The 15,018-nt window shown below is 35.9% G+C and overlaps 1 protein-coding gene across 1 annotated transcript; it reads right to left on the bottom strand.

The window, feature by feature from the left end:
• Positions 1 to 9,086: 9,086 nt before the first annotated feature.
• On the bottom strand, positions 9,087 to 13,191 carry gdf2 (growth differentiation factor 2). The gene is made up of 2 exons (XM_056469916.1): positions 12,823 to 13,191; positions 9,087 to 9,946 (listed from the first exon to the last, which is right to left on the bottom strand). Exons 1-2 carry the CDS (start codon positions 13,145 to 13,147, stop codon positions 9,102 to 9,104), a joined length of 1,170 nt encoding a protein of 389 aa, XP_056325891.1. The 5' UTR covers positions 13,148 to 13,191; the 3' UTR covers positions 9,087 to 9,101.
• Between the last annotated feature and the right edge of the window lie 1,827 nt (positions 13,192 to 15,018).

Raw genomic sequence — 15,018 nt, 5'->3', positions numbered from 1 at the left:
CTATTGTAACCAAAAGGACTTGACAGGAATGGACGACTAATACTCAACATTCATTTCTTTGTATTGGGTATCTCCATTACATAATGTGATCTCCTAAAAATTACTAAATACGCAGTAAAGGTAAAAGGTTAAACTGTAAATTGGATGGCTGTGAATGCTGGTGTACGGAAACTAGTGAGAGATGGGTTTTTTTGGGGGGGGGGATTTTAAAGTTCTGCAAGGTTCTCTTATGTGTGTTTTTTTCTCTTTTATTTAAATGTATTACGTGTTTAAAACAAATGCAAATAAATATATTTTGGAAAAAAAAAAATCTTCCTTTGCTTTCAGCAGAACAATAAATGCAGATAGATTTGGAACAACCTGAGGGCATAATTTTAATACACTCTAAAAATGCTATGGATTGTTGTAACCCAACATTGGGTTAAATGTGGATAAACTCAACCATTGGAGTAAAATAATACATTTTAAAGAGTTTTCTACATGCATTTATTTAATTATTAATTAGTATTTATTTTTCCAACTATAGGAGTAAATGGGTGATGAGATCTGTTTGGTAATCAAACATCTTTTGTCTAAGTTAATTTTTAATTGTTATACGAATTTGTTTTTATCATGTTATATTTTTATGTACATCTGTTTTACCATGAAATAGCCATAAGTTGCTGATGTGGCAATAAATAAATAATAAATAAATAAATAATCAGACATCTTCCCTTGTTTTCAGCAGAACAAATAAAGGTAAATGGATTTGGAACAACCTGAGGGCAGAATTTTCATTTTTATAGTTTATTTAGTCTGTTTTAATACACTTTGAAAAATGCTATGGGTTGTCGTAACCCAACATTGGGTCAAATGTGGACAAACCCAACCATTTGGGGTAAAATAATACATTTTAAAGAGATTTCACCATTCATTTAGTCTCTCTTTATTTATTTAATTATTGATTATTATTGATTTTTCCAACTATGAGAGTAAATGGTTGGTGAGATATGTTTGGTAACCAAATACTGTATCTTCCCTTGTTTTCAGCAGAACAAATAAATGTTTATGGATTCGCAACAATCCTGAGGGCAGAATTTAAATTTTTATACGCTATTTAGTCTGTTTTAATACACTCTGAAAAATCCTATGGGTTGTCCTAACCAACATTGGGTCAAATGTGGACAAACCCAAATATTTGAGTAAAATAATTAATTTTGAAGAGATTTCTCCATGCATTTACTCTCTTTTTATTTATTTAATTAATTATTAATTAGTATTTATTTTTCCAACTATGGGAGTAAATTAGTGGTGAGATTTGTTTGGTAACCAAATATCTTCCTTTGCTTTCAGCAGAACAATAAATGCAGATAGATTTGGAACAACCTGAGGGCATAATTTTTATTTTTATCGTTAATTTGGTGTGTTTTAATACACTCTAAAAATGCTATGGATTGTTGTAACCCAACATTGGGTTAAATGTGAATAAACCCAACCATGTGAGTAAAATAATTAATTTTGAAGAGATTTCTCCATGCATTTATTTAATTATTAATTAGTATTTATTTTTCCAACTATGGGAGTAAATGGGTGATGAGATTTGTTTGGTAATCAAATAACTATTTTAGCAATTGAAAGTAGTCTAAAATTAGTTTATTCCTACATTAAATTGTTATATTTTCTCTAGGATTATAGCCCTTTCGGTTCTGTTGTGACAGCTTGAGGAAAATAAGGTCAAGCTTTCAAAGGTGATGTCTGGGTCAAGCTAATGACACAATAACACCGGTAAACAAGTGGCCATTTAATGAACACTGAGGTAGAAATGATGGACACCATAGGATTTTCTCAACCTCATTACTCTTTACATAACACATTTCTTAGGTGATTAAATAACTTAGCAGTTCATGGATTTGATTATATAATCATTAGTTAATTCCTGATTTTCCTACAAACTGTGCATTATTCACAGACCAAATAGCTGTTGTTGTTTTCTAAAATCTGCTTTCACATTCTTTTCTAGCATTTGCCTAAATATCAGGGCATTAGTATGAATTTAGGGGCCCTTGCCACTTTAACAGGATGAAATGATGTAACTCCACACTCACTCAACGCTAATTGGTAGTGCACAGTTAATCTTGCTTTATCTCTTAATGCTCAGCATCTTATGCAATTCTCTCTGCTGATTCCCTGTGGCCAATCAGAGAAGCTGACTGGAGTTTTGTGAAATGCATCCGATGAGAGGAATCATTTCTGAGTTATAAATGATGTAAACCTTTATTAGAATCATGCAAATGCTGTGGTTTTATGAATGAATTTAAAGATTAGACTTTGTTTATTGTTTTAGGATCATGCAGTTTAAGATCGGATGAATGTTACACAAACTGTAGATGTTACAAAACCAAATTTGAAGGCTTTGAGCTGCTTTAGCTAATGGAAAATGTCCACCAGCAGAGAGCGCTCAAAACACAAAGGCATTTAAGGAAAGAAAATTAGAGACAACTTGAGACTTTTCTGTTTCTTTTGATGTGTTTATTAAGTTTGTGCTTGACAAAATGTTAATATTTATTTTTATATAAATTATATAAAGTTGTGATTTCCAAATTTGAAATGAAAATATTGTAATTGGTAGCATTTTTTACACTCAGACAATAACTGCGTTAATTTGTTGTCATTTAAAAATCTTTATTACTCCACTAAATATGGATGTTTTGATCATTTTTATTATATAAGGTTACATTTCTTCCAGATTTCTCATAAATATTGTCATTAGTGGCTTTTTTCACACAGAAAATAACTGCGTTAATTGGTTGTGATTAAAAAAATGTGAATTATTCCACCAGATATTGATTTTCTGATTATTTTATTATATAAAGTTTCTTTAAAAACATTTACAAAAAAGAAATCTTGTCATGAGTGTTTTTTTTCTTCAAATAACTGCATTAATTTGTTGTGATTAAAAAAATCTTAATTATTCCACCAAATATAGATTTTTTGCTTATTTATAACGTATAAAGTTAGCATTTCGTCTAAATTTAAAATAATAAATATTGTCATGAATTTTTTTTCACAGAAAAAAAGGGTGGCATGGTGGCTCAGTGGTTAGCACTGTCACCTGACAGCAAGAAGGTCGCAGGTTCAAGTCCCAGCTGGGCCAGCTGGCAATTCTGTGATTGCATGTTGTCCCTGTGTTGGCGTGGGTTTCCTCGGGGTGCTCCTGTTGCCCCCACAGTCCAAACACATGCGCTATAGGGGAATTGAATAAAATAAATTGGCCGTAGTGAATGAGTGTGTGTGAATGTGAGAGTGTATGGGTGTTTCCCAGTACTGGGTTGCAGCTGGAAGGGCATCCGCTGCATAAAACATATGCAGGAATAGTTGGTGGTTCATTCTGCTGTGGCAACCTCTGATAATTAAGAGACTAAACTGAAGGAAAATGAATGAATGAATGAATAACTGCATTAAATTGTTATGATTTAAATATCTGAATTATTCCACCAAATATATATATTTTTTGCTTATTTATATTGTTTAAAGGTTGGTCAACATTTAGTCTAGATTTAAAAACAATAAAGGTTGTCATTATGAGCATTTTTTCCCAGAGAAAATAATAATCATTTAATAATCAAATAATTATTTGTGGTGATTTTAAAAATCTAGGTTATTCCACCAAGTATTGATATTTTAAAGCCACTGAAGTGAAAACATTGGTGTTGTGCTGTGCAAAAATGAATATAATTATTTCTCAAAACATGGCATCTTTTTATTTTGACCAATATAATTTACCATTTTTAATAATGTGTTAAACCCAAAACATAATATTTGTTTTGTCCTGCATACTACTGAGGACTTTTGTTTCAAATAAAAAAATAAAAGTGTTGTCATTTTAGAGCATAAGTTGATGTTTTGGTCAAGATTTGGAGAGCAACATAAGGTGGAATATTAATAAACATTCATTTATTTTCCTGTGGCTTAGTCCCTTATTTATCAGGGGGTCGCCACACCGGAATGAACTGCCAATTATTCCAGAATATGTTTTACACAGCGGATGCCCTTCCAATCGCAGCCATGTGTTTGAACTGTGGGGGTAATAAACATTCAGTTACAACAAATTAAAACAATCATTGCTGATTTGATATTGCCATTTTTCTAGAGGAAGAAATCTACAGGTATATGACAGTATTTTTATTTGATATTTGGAAGAAATGTTTTCAGACCTTTGCAGAATAAATCAAATATTAACTTTTATTCAAGCACATAACTTCTTTCATTCATTTTCCTTAAGCTTATTCCCTTTATTAATCAGGGGTCGTCACAGCGGAATGAACCGTCGACTATTCCAGCATATGTTTTATGCAGCTGCCCTTCCAGCCGCACTCTCACATTCACACACGTACACTACGGCCAATTTAGCTTATTCAAATCACCTATATCGCATGTGTTTGGACTGTGGGGGAAACCAGAGAACTCGGAGGAAACCCACACCAACATGGAGAGAACATGCAAACTCCACACAGAAATGCTAACTGGCCCAGCCGAGACTCGAACCAGCGACCTTCTTGCTGTGAGGCGACAGTGCTTACCACTGAGCCACCGTGTTGCCTCAAACACATACCTAGTAAATCCAAAGAAACTGAGAATTACCAAATGGAAAAAAAAATTCTATTTCCTTGCAATAAAATTACTTTTTTTATTGATAAAACATAAAACTAATTTACAGATAATAAAATAACTATTGTAAAAAAACACATTTTGTACGGAAATGCACAGTACATGATAGAAACATAACCAAAAACAAGGGATTATATACAGATCTATACAGAAATAAGTAATAAAATATATGTATAAATAGAAAATCAGTTGAAAATCTAAATATGAAGAGTACAGGAAGTAAGTGTACAATGTGAAATATCTTAAAAGTCATGGGGTCATGATTTAGGGTTCAAGCCCTGGAAGTTTTTGTCTTGAACTTTATCTTTCACACACACGCCTCCCAAAATATGTGCTTTTCCCTGAATATATTTGTTCTGGAAATACCCAGAATAGACACATCTAGGAGTGGGACCACCACTGGCTAAATTCTCATGCCTCATCAGTGCTATTAACACCTTTAATTATGAAACTACTTTATTTAGGTTCACTAGTGGCCTTGGTTTTTAGGAGTACTTGGAAACTGATCTTTTAGATGCTAGTTAAATGGACTTTAATAACAATTTTGCTAAGCAAGTTGAATCTCACAGACAAAATTGTATATATATTTATATATATATATATATATGTATGTATATATATATGTATGTATATATATATGTATGTATGTATATATATATATATATATATATATATATATATATATATATATATATATATATATATATATATGTATGTATGTATATATATATGTATGTATGTATATATATATATATATATATATATATATATGTATGTATGTATATATATATGTATGTATGTATATATATATGTATATATATATATAAGTATGTATTTATGTATATGTATGTATAAATATGTATGTATGTATATATATATATATGTGTGTGTGTATAGTTTGGATGCAAAAACATTTGTGCCACCAGAAATTGTCTTCTAATATTAGTATTTTTAAAAGTGAAACTACTGAACCCACACAGGAGGCTGAGAAAAATGCTTATTTAAAAGAAAATTTAAGAGAGCACTTTTAGAGGTTATTGTATCTGTGTGTATGTATATTCTTCCTTCTGCCCCTGTTTTCGAGATTGTTCCCACTTTCATTCAAGTCATGCACAAGTTTCTCCAGACTTTGCAATTTAGTTTTGATCGGGGACAGTTCGTCCTCCATCTCAGAGGTCCTGGTTTCTTCTTCTGCAATGCTTTTTTGATGTTTGTCTAGCTCAGCGCTGTGCATTTGTAGAAGCTGTGATATCGGGTCCATTTTATCCTATGTAAATTCAGAGATAATAGCTGTAATCTCTGCAACCCCGTGTCGCTTAACTACACACAGCCTTCCTTCAAGCTGCCATCTTGGAACCTCCGTGTGTGTGTGTGTGTGTGTGTGTGTGTGTGTGTGTGTGTGTGCGTGTGTGTGTGCGTGTACAAACGTGTATATGTGTGTATATTATATTTTTTTCTGTGCAGTTTGACAGAGGATTTTGTCAACATATTTTTAAACATAATAGTTTTATTAACTAATTTCTAAAAAAAAAAACAGTTTATTTCGTCTTTGCCATGATGACTGTACATAATATTTTACTAGTTATTTTGCAAGATAATAGTATTATTAATTTGCTTCCTCTGTTAGACGTCCCTTGGAAAGTATTTGAAAAACAATTAAAATTTCAGGAGGGGTACTGTACATATGTACTGTACATATTCATACCCTTCTACCTGAGCAGTACTGTTTAGTGATACACACATTTGCATGTTACTCTATCGCCATCTTGAGGTTTTTGACTAGTATGTACAGGATGCATTGGCCAAGCATTCACATCTGTTTTTGCACGCTTGTGTAAAGTATGTTTCTGTACCAAAATGTTAAACAAAAAAAATCTCCAAGGAGAAATATCAGCTCTGATGTTTTGGTCTGTGTCCCAGATGCTGAATTCTTTTAATGCCCCTCATCTAGTCAACATGTTGAAGTGAAAACCCCATTTTAATCACGTTAAGGATGTTGACATTAACCTCACCAATCGTTATTTTAATAAAATAATATTGCTTACACTAAAAAAGTACAATTCTCAAGCTATTAACAAACCATTAACCATGACATCTGCTTCATTAAATTAATTAATAGTTAAGTCATTTAAGTTTAGGGTAGGCATAGAGATGTAGAATAGACTATTTTTAGGGGTGTAAACAAAAACAATGGTCCCAACATATTTCCTATTACATTTTTAATTTCTATAGCTTCAGAGAATCCTAAAAGAGCCACATATTGATGACAGCTGTTTTAACTTGAAGTTATGATTGAATAGCCTCTTGTTACAGTTATGAAATAGTTTGATAACAAGCAGGAAATGTTCATGGGCCAATGACATGACCACATTGAAATGGTCTATAAGATCATCCAGAATATGTACTTTAGAAGTACTAATAAACGGTTAATATATTAATAATAGACAGTTAATAGGCCACTAGTTAATAGTGGGAATTGGGCCCTACACTGAAATGTTACCATAATTTGACATTTTACTTAATATAATAATTGCACTCTTCAAATTAAGCTCTTCATTGAATTTTTGATTGCATCCATAAAAATCTTAAAATCACACAAACCACCTATAAATAAAAGCTTCAATAGGTTTTTCTTTAGAGCGATGCCTTAGAAGAGTTATTTTTGGTTCTCCAAACAACCTTTCAGTGTGTTTTCTCATTGTTAAGACCATTTTAATGCTTTAAAATAGCTTTTTACACTGCAAAATACTTTTGTTGAATGGCGAGCTTCAATTAATGAAAAGGCTTCTTCAAATGTCACTGAACACCTATAGTTCCATGAAGAACCTTTAAAGGGATAGTTCACCCAAAACTGAAAATTCTGTCATCATTTACTTTGTTCCAAGCCTGTTTGACTTTCTGTCTCCTGGTGAATAGCTGGAAAGTGGTAACCATTGATTTGAACTGGGTTACTGAAAATAAAAAGTCCTTCTACATATATCTGTCATGATCACCAGTGATCCTTCTTGACAGGTCACTGGTGAACTACAAGTGTCCTGTTTAGGAACTACAAATCCTATCAGGCCATGTTAAACCCCAGCTGTTCATCACGGCTGATGAGACTCAAGCTACAGTCACACTGGGCTTTGTGTGTGCGAAATTCTGTCGTGTGGCGCTGCGAAAAGGGGCGGGATTAAACAAAATGATTAGACATTAATAAAGTGAGCGATTGCTCCATGTTTTTAATTTCAGTCTAGAGAGGTCCTGTTTTGATGCTCGATTGATCTCACGCAGTCAAGTGATGCGATTTCGCAGGTTAGAGTTCACCAAGCTTGAACTTTTCACCGCAGCAACCTGCGAAACTCGACACATGACCCTGCGTTTCCGGTCTGACGCATTCGCATGCGTATGAATAGAAGTCTATGGGAAGAAAAGTCAAGTGTGACCGCAGCTTGTGTGACACACACACAGTGTAACACACACACAGCTGAGACTTGTGATGACTGATCATTCAGACTATTTATACACCACACATACACCAGTTTAGTACGGAGTCTTTGTAGTTGTTGTATGTACCTTGCATGTCTTAGCATCTTGTTGTTTAGCCTGTTTTTTGACTTTAGCCTTGTTTATTGTTTGATCCTGTTTGCTACTTATTTTTGACCTTATGCCAGTTTTTTGACGACATTTTTGCATTGCCCTTTTTGTACCAGCCACTTCTGTTATCCCTGTTTTGCTTAAATATAATCTTATTTTACCTGCACTTGGATCCTCATCTCTGTTGTTCCTTGCTTTGAGCCCCACTCATGACAATATCATATTGTATGAATGAGAATATGAATTCGTACACAAATTAACCACTAAATCGCAGAGTTACGAATTGCCATGACACAGCATTAGAAAACCCCTCTCAGGACCCTACCTTTAAAGGAAAAAATGAGAAATCTGCTCAAAAATACCTTTTACAAGTTTCTTTTCTTCTGTTGAACACTAAAGAAGATGTTTTGAAGAAAGCTGAAAACCTGTAACCATTGACTTCCATAGTAGGAAAATCAAATACTATTGAAGTCAATGGTTTCCGGCTTTCTTCAAGATATATTCCTTTCTATTCAACCGAAGAAAGAAACTCAAACAGGTTTGAAACAAAGTAAACAGTCGGCACCAATAGCCTAGTGGTTAGTGCGTCGACATATAGCACGCAGATGTTCGCGGCGACCCGAGTTCAATTCCCGGCTCGAGGTCCTTTGCCGATCCTTCCCCTCTCTCTGCTCCCCACACTTTCCTGTCTTAAAAAAAAATCTCCACTGTTCTGTCAATAAAGGTGAAAACCCCTAAAAAATAATTATAAAGAAACAAAGTAAACATACTTTTCATTTTGGGGTGAACTATCCGAGTTATTTCAGTGGGAATAAAATATATATGTATACAGATATACACAAGATATTTATACAGATGCATCGGTGAGCAGCCAAAAACTACCTACAGCCACACTTAGCAACTTTCATCTCCTCATAGAGATGTCGGACAGTGATGACACCCTTTTCCTGGTACATGACGGCGATTGGGTCCAGCTTGGTTGGGACGCAGCATGCCATGTTTGCTTTCTTTGGATTGCTGAGGTTAACCAGTGTCTGGATGACTGCATGTCTGGATGGGCTTACGTCATCTGTTAGTGGGAAATAACACACACCTTTGCACTCGTACGCGTCATATTCCGACGGCGCAACGATCCATTTATCCCATCCGATGTCTTTGAAATTGACCTTCAGGGAAGTTCTCCGACAATAATTGTTTTTTGCTTTCCTCTTTCTCCTGCGGTGTTGGTTGCTCATCGGAATTTGATTTTCCACTTGCTGTTGTTCACGATCAAGCATCTCTTTAACCTTCCTCATCGACTCTTCCTTCCGGTTTCCGAGGTCATCCGAAAAAACGATGACCACTGCAGAGCTGTTGTCTTCTAGACTCAAACTTATCTCGAAGGATTCACAGTTATGTTGCACTTCTACCTGTATTTCGCCAGCTCCACGTCCAGATTCATGCCAAATCCTGACGGCTCCAGTCACGTCAAAAGCCTCCCATGTGTTTACGGACTCTCTCACGTCTCTGCCATCCAGGAGGTGTAAAATATTAGCATTCTGCTCGTATTCTACATCGTAAACGTTTATGGATGTGAAGAGATCGTTGCAGGCGGGTTTACGTCTTTCCCAGAGAGTGAACAGCCGTAGTTGGACTGAGGTAATCTCTTCGTGATTTGGGATGGAAACGTTGAATAGCAGCCGGTGTTGGGTTTTGTTGCCCTTTCTGATGGAATATATAACATCTGTGGAGAAGATAAAAAAAGAGCTCAGTAAATATTGGCATTCATTTTTAATGTGAAAAAGATCTTGCTGTGCTGGACAGAGTGAAAAAGATTGGAGACCCTAATAAAATATTACTGAACCCCCAACTATTCCGGCATACTGTATGTTTTACGCAGCGCATGCCCTTTCAGTACTGGGAAACGCACATGCACTCATACACTACAGCCAATTTAGTTCATCTAATTCACCTAGAGCGCATGTGTTTGGATTGTTGGGGAAACCGGAGCACCCGGAGGAAACCTACGCCAATACGGGGAGAACATGCAAACTCCACACAGAAATGCCAACTGGCCCAGCCGGTACTCGAACCAGTGACCTTGTTTCTGTGAGGCGACAGTGCTAACCACTGAGCCACCGTGTCACAAAATGCTTCTAATTACAATAGTTTTATATAAAATTTGTAATAAATAACAACTTTATATAATAAAGTAAATATTAACATACTTAATAAACACATCAAAAGAAACAGAATTTTCTCAAGTTGTCTCTAATATTCTTTTCTTAAATGCCTTTCATAACTTATTGTGTTGTGAAAAAAATAGCTGTGAAATTTACAGGATTACTAGTTATTTTGGTTTTATTTTCTTAAAAATTTTTATATAAATTTTAATAATTTTATTGTTACGTTCCTGTACATTCCTGTGTGGCGTGATTATTATTATTTTTCCTCGCTAGTCTCTCTCTCTCTCTCTCTCTCTCTCTGTGCTCGCTCGCTTTCTCCCGCTTCCACCCATACAGTGGCTCTGATTGGCTACCGCTGCCCAGCTGTTTGCCTTGTTCCCCCCTGACATCACCCACGGTCTCCAATCCAGCCGCTGCCACCGTGGCATAAAAGTAATGACAGGATGCTACTAGAGAGGCCCTGAATTTCTGTGTTATGTTGTGTGTCAGTGAAATTTGCTGTCCGTTTTCTGTGTGTTACAATTTGGTATTTGTTCGTTGTTATTTGTCTGTTCTCCATTTGTCTGCCGTCACTGTTATGCGCATCTGAGGTTGGAGAGTGGGACAGGTAAGAATGTCGCGCGGCATACATTGTGCACACATAGTTTTGGAATTTCACTGTTGTTAGACACACTAGGTAAGGGGCGTGCTCCACCCACTGTACTTTTGTTTTCTCATCGTATTTATTAGAGTAGGTTAGGTAGTCCGTAATAGATGCGAAGATTTCTTTTCAATAACTGCTGTATTTTTCTTTTGGATAGTTAGGGTAGATGTTGGGCGAATAGATTGTTTTGTTTTATTTATTTCTATTGTTTGGACGCCGCCCGCGTCTCATCTCTCCAACTCTCCCATCTATCTGTTCAAACATCTTGTGTCCCCTTTGTTGTCTGTAGTTTCAATATATTCTTGTAAATATTTAATGCTCTTTCTATATACATATTTTTGCATTTATTATTATCACTATCTTTGTAAATAAACTCACTTTATTGCATTTAGTTAGTCTTGGTATTTTGTTCCTCACTTGTTGATATTGTGTGTTCACCCAAAATTAATGTTACTCTCCTTCCCCTTTACTCATTATCTTTAAAAACGTAACATTTATATTTTATATAAACTTACAAGAAGGAACATAAAAATGAGTTCAATAATTATTTTCATTTATATAACAGTTCTATCTGGTTCTCGAATCTGATAGTCATGCGATATTCCCGTAATAACAGCACTCAAACAGCCTCTTAACCCTTGTGTATTACTCCGCCCACATAGAGTGACAGCAGATGAATAAACTCACTGCAGTTTGACAACTGACTCACTCTCAGAAAATTGCTGAAGGACACGGAAATCAGAGCAGTTCATTTCATAAAAGCATTGCTTTGTGTAATTTTCTAAATTATTTACAGCTTTACTAAAAAAATCAGCTCATTAATAAAAAAGACACCACTGTTACGACTTTGACCAGGAGAATTTCTCTAGGTATAAATAGTAAGGAATAATATTTTAAAATAAAATTTAGCAGTGCAAAAAGTACAATTATTACGCTTTAAAATAAGTTTACAAAACAACATTTGTGAAAAATATTTGAAAATGTGCAAAAAAGCGATATTTCATCCAAAAGTGAACATGTCCTCACCATTTCCTCACACCAAAGAGGTTGTAAACTTTTATGAGTTTCTTCTTCAGTTTCATAAAGGAAGATATATTGAAGAATTCTGCGGGAGAAAACCACTGACTTCCATAGGGTTTTATATGGATGTCAATGGCTGCCTTTTCCCCCAACATTCTTCAAAATAGGCATGGGCCGGTATGATAACCTTGGATATAAATATCACGGTATTGAGATTACTGCTCTAAAATATATACTTTTTAAATTTCTGGGTAAAAAAACAAAACCTTTTCCCCCTTTGAACACATTATATTTTAATTTGGGAAGCATTTATAATATTTTTGAACAGTAAACATGTCAGGCTAAATCATTCAAATGAATTATTGACTTCTGCTGTCTTCATTTGTTTCAAAACACTGATTTCTTTACAATTTAAAACTGCATCTTTGGCTATCTATTCTGCTAGAGATACTGTTGTCCTTAAAAACAAAAGAAAATGTAAATAAAAAAAATCTTACTCATACCTTAGGAACAGTATTACAGAAATTTTAACAGTTTTAAAACCTTGACTTTTACAATCCGCAGTATACCTTGAACACTGTTATCATCCCATGCATGCCGACTTTTGTCCACCGCTGCTTGTTCCAGTATAGATCACCTAATGAAAAGTTTCCACTGACAATTTTTTATGGTCCCATCATTAACAGAAGCTCTTTTTAAGTGTGTATGATTATAAATATCGACCAGATGGATCCGCCTCAGAGATAGTAAGCTCTCTTTATGTGTACTCACCCTGAATGACAAAGCTTCGGATGACATCCGACCGAGGGATGGAGTTCTTGTCAGAAGCGTATCTATTATAGAGTTCGATCATGAACTGAGGAGGCTGAACCTTCCTGTGTTCCTGCGGCACGCCTGATAAATTCAGCTTCCTCAAAAAATCTTCCTTCATGAAGCCTAAAAAACTCTCCACCTTGTTCAAGTCGTCTTCTTCAACTAGCTTCTGCTCTTGAATGAACATTGAATCTTCCAAGCTGGCAGCTTCACCTAAAGATTTCCCCTCGCTAAGCCTGGAAGCGATGGACATCAGAAGGAGCAAATATGCTAAACGCCACATCTTCTTTTAGTTCCTGCAACGATAAGTGACTTTGAGCCGCAAGTTTTACATCTGACTTTGGTTTGTGGATGATGCTTTGAAATCGGGGTTCCTCAAGTGAACCTCAGGTTTACTCCCATGCCCCACGCTAAGCTCTGGAAACCAAAATAGTAGCATAGCTATTCTTATCTTTGACACCAATGTTGTGATTTGGACTTGGTTATCTGGAGGAAGCGCGTAGTTAATGAGCGCTCTGTAAACATTACGAGAACGACTAATGAGTGAGGTTTTGACACAGGCTTATTTACACGGCGGGCTCTGTTTTTATAAAAGCAAGTCCATCACTTTGAATTTGTTTGTGTTTATGTGTTGGATGCCTCAACTTATCAGCCTCGGAAATGATAAATATTAACATTGAAGATTCCAGCGCTTTCCTTGGTTTGCATTTGGTTTTGTTTTCAGGTTGTGGAAAGAGTTAACGGGTCTAAAAGTTGACCTTTGCCCTCTTGTTGCGAACAATCTCTGTTTCCGATACAACTCATTAGGTCTTTATTGAGACAGTTTGAATAATCTGGGTGTAAATTAGAGTGTAAAATATATAGAATTATATAATAATGATAGTGGCTCAGTGGTGTCGCCTCACAGCAAGAAGGTCGCTGGTTCAAGCCCCAGCTGAGTCAGTTGGCATTTCTGTGTGGAGTTTGCATGTTCTCCCCGTGTTGGCGTGTGTTTCCTCCGGGTGCTCTGGTTTCCCCCACAGTCCAAACACATACACTACGGCCAATTCCCCTATAGTGCATGAGTGTGTGTGAGAATGTGAGTTTCCCAGTACTGGGCTGCAGTTGGAAGGACGTAAAACATATGCCAGAATAGTTGGCGGGTTATTCCGCTGTGGTGACTCCTGATAAATAAGGGACTAAGCCAAATGAAAATGAATGAATAATGATCTGTAATTGCTATTAAATACAGAACTCTCCTTAGTAATTGCACAGGTTTTTGATCAAATCTTAGAGACTTGTTTTAAACTTACTCTATGAGAACACGTGATTGAATTATTTTACTTCAGCTATGGCTACTCAATCCTTAAATGTGCAGAAAAAAGTCTCCTTCAATTTTACAATGTAGTGTTATATCACAACGCACTAGATGGCAGCATTATGCTGAACAAATGACTGAAAATGATCCTTAATCCTACCCTTCACCTAACTAGCCTACAAATCAAACCAAAGACCTTCTATTTATAGGGATTTCAAGAGTTCACACTTAGCTGATGATTGATAATAAAGCGTGTCTGGCATGCTGTCCCGGGAGAGAGCCCTGAGCTCATAAGATCCTCGAGTCTGGGGCTCCCTCCTGTTTGCAGGGCGAGACGGGAGTTTGAGCTCAGGTAGATCTCGAGAACTGCCCTGCTGTTTAAAGCTAGTGAGCATTAAGGGATTGTTATGAAGATATAACTACTAACTTGGAGCACGTGTGTAGAGCCGATTTGGATTAGTCAATTAACTTAGGTTGCATGTTTTTGGATGGTGGGAGGAAACCGGAGAACCCAGGGGAACCCCACGTGAGCACAGGGAGAACATGTGAACTCTGCACAGAAGCATCGGCTGGCTTGGTAAGGACTAGAAACAGTGACGTATTTGCTGTGGGGTAACAGTGGTAACCACTGGGCCGCCGTGCTGCCCATATAGGAAAGGAGGAGGAGTAGGGGTGGATGATGGGGATTCTTCAGAACGAAGATGACTGTGATATTGAACTTAAGTTATTTATGGAGACTTATGAATCGTCTGATTGGTGAATCATAAATTAGATATTGCGGAACCAGCCATGAGCAATCATAAGCACGCGATCCTCTCGAAATTAGGTTATAAATAAACTTCACTTATGGTAACAAA

The sequence above is a fragment of the Danio aesculapii genome, chromosome 12 (assembly GCF_903798145.1).
Source record: "Danio aesculapii chromosome 12, fDanAes4.1, whole genome shotgun sequence".
Taxonomy (NCBI): domain Eukaryota; kingdom Metazoa; phylum Chordata; class Actinopteri; order Cypriniformes; family Danionidae; genus Danio; species Danio aesculapii.
This window is presented reverse-complemented; position numbering and strand designations above follow the sequence as displayed.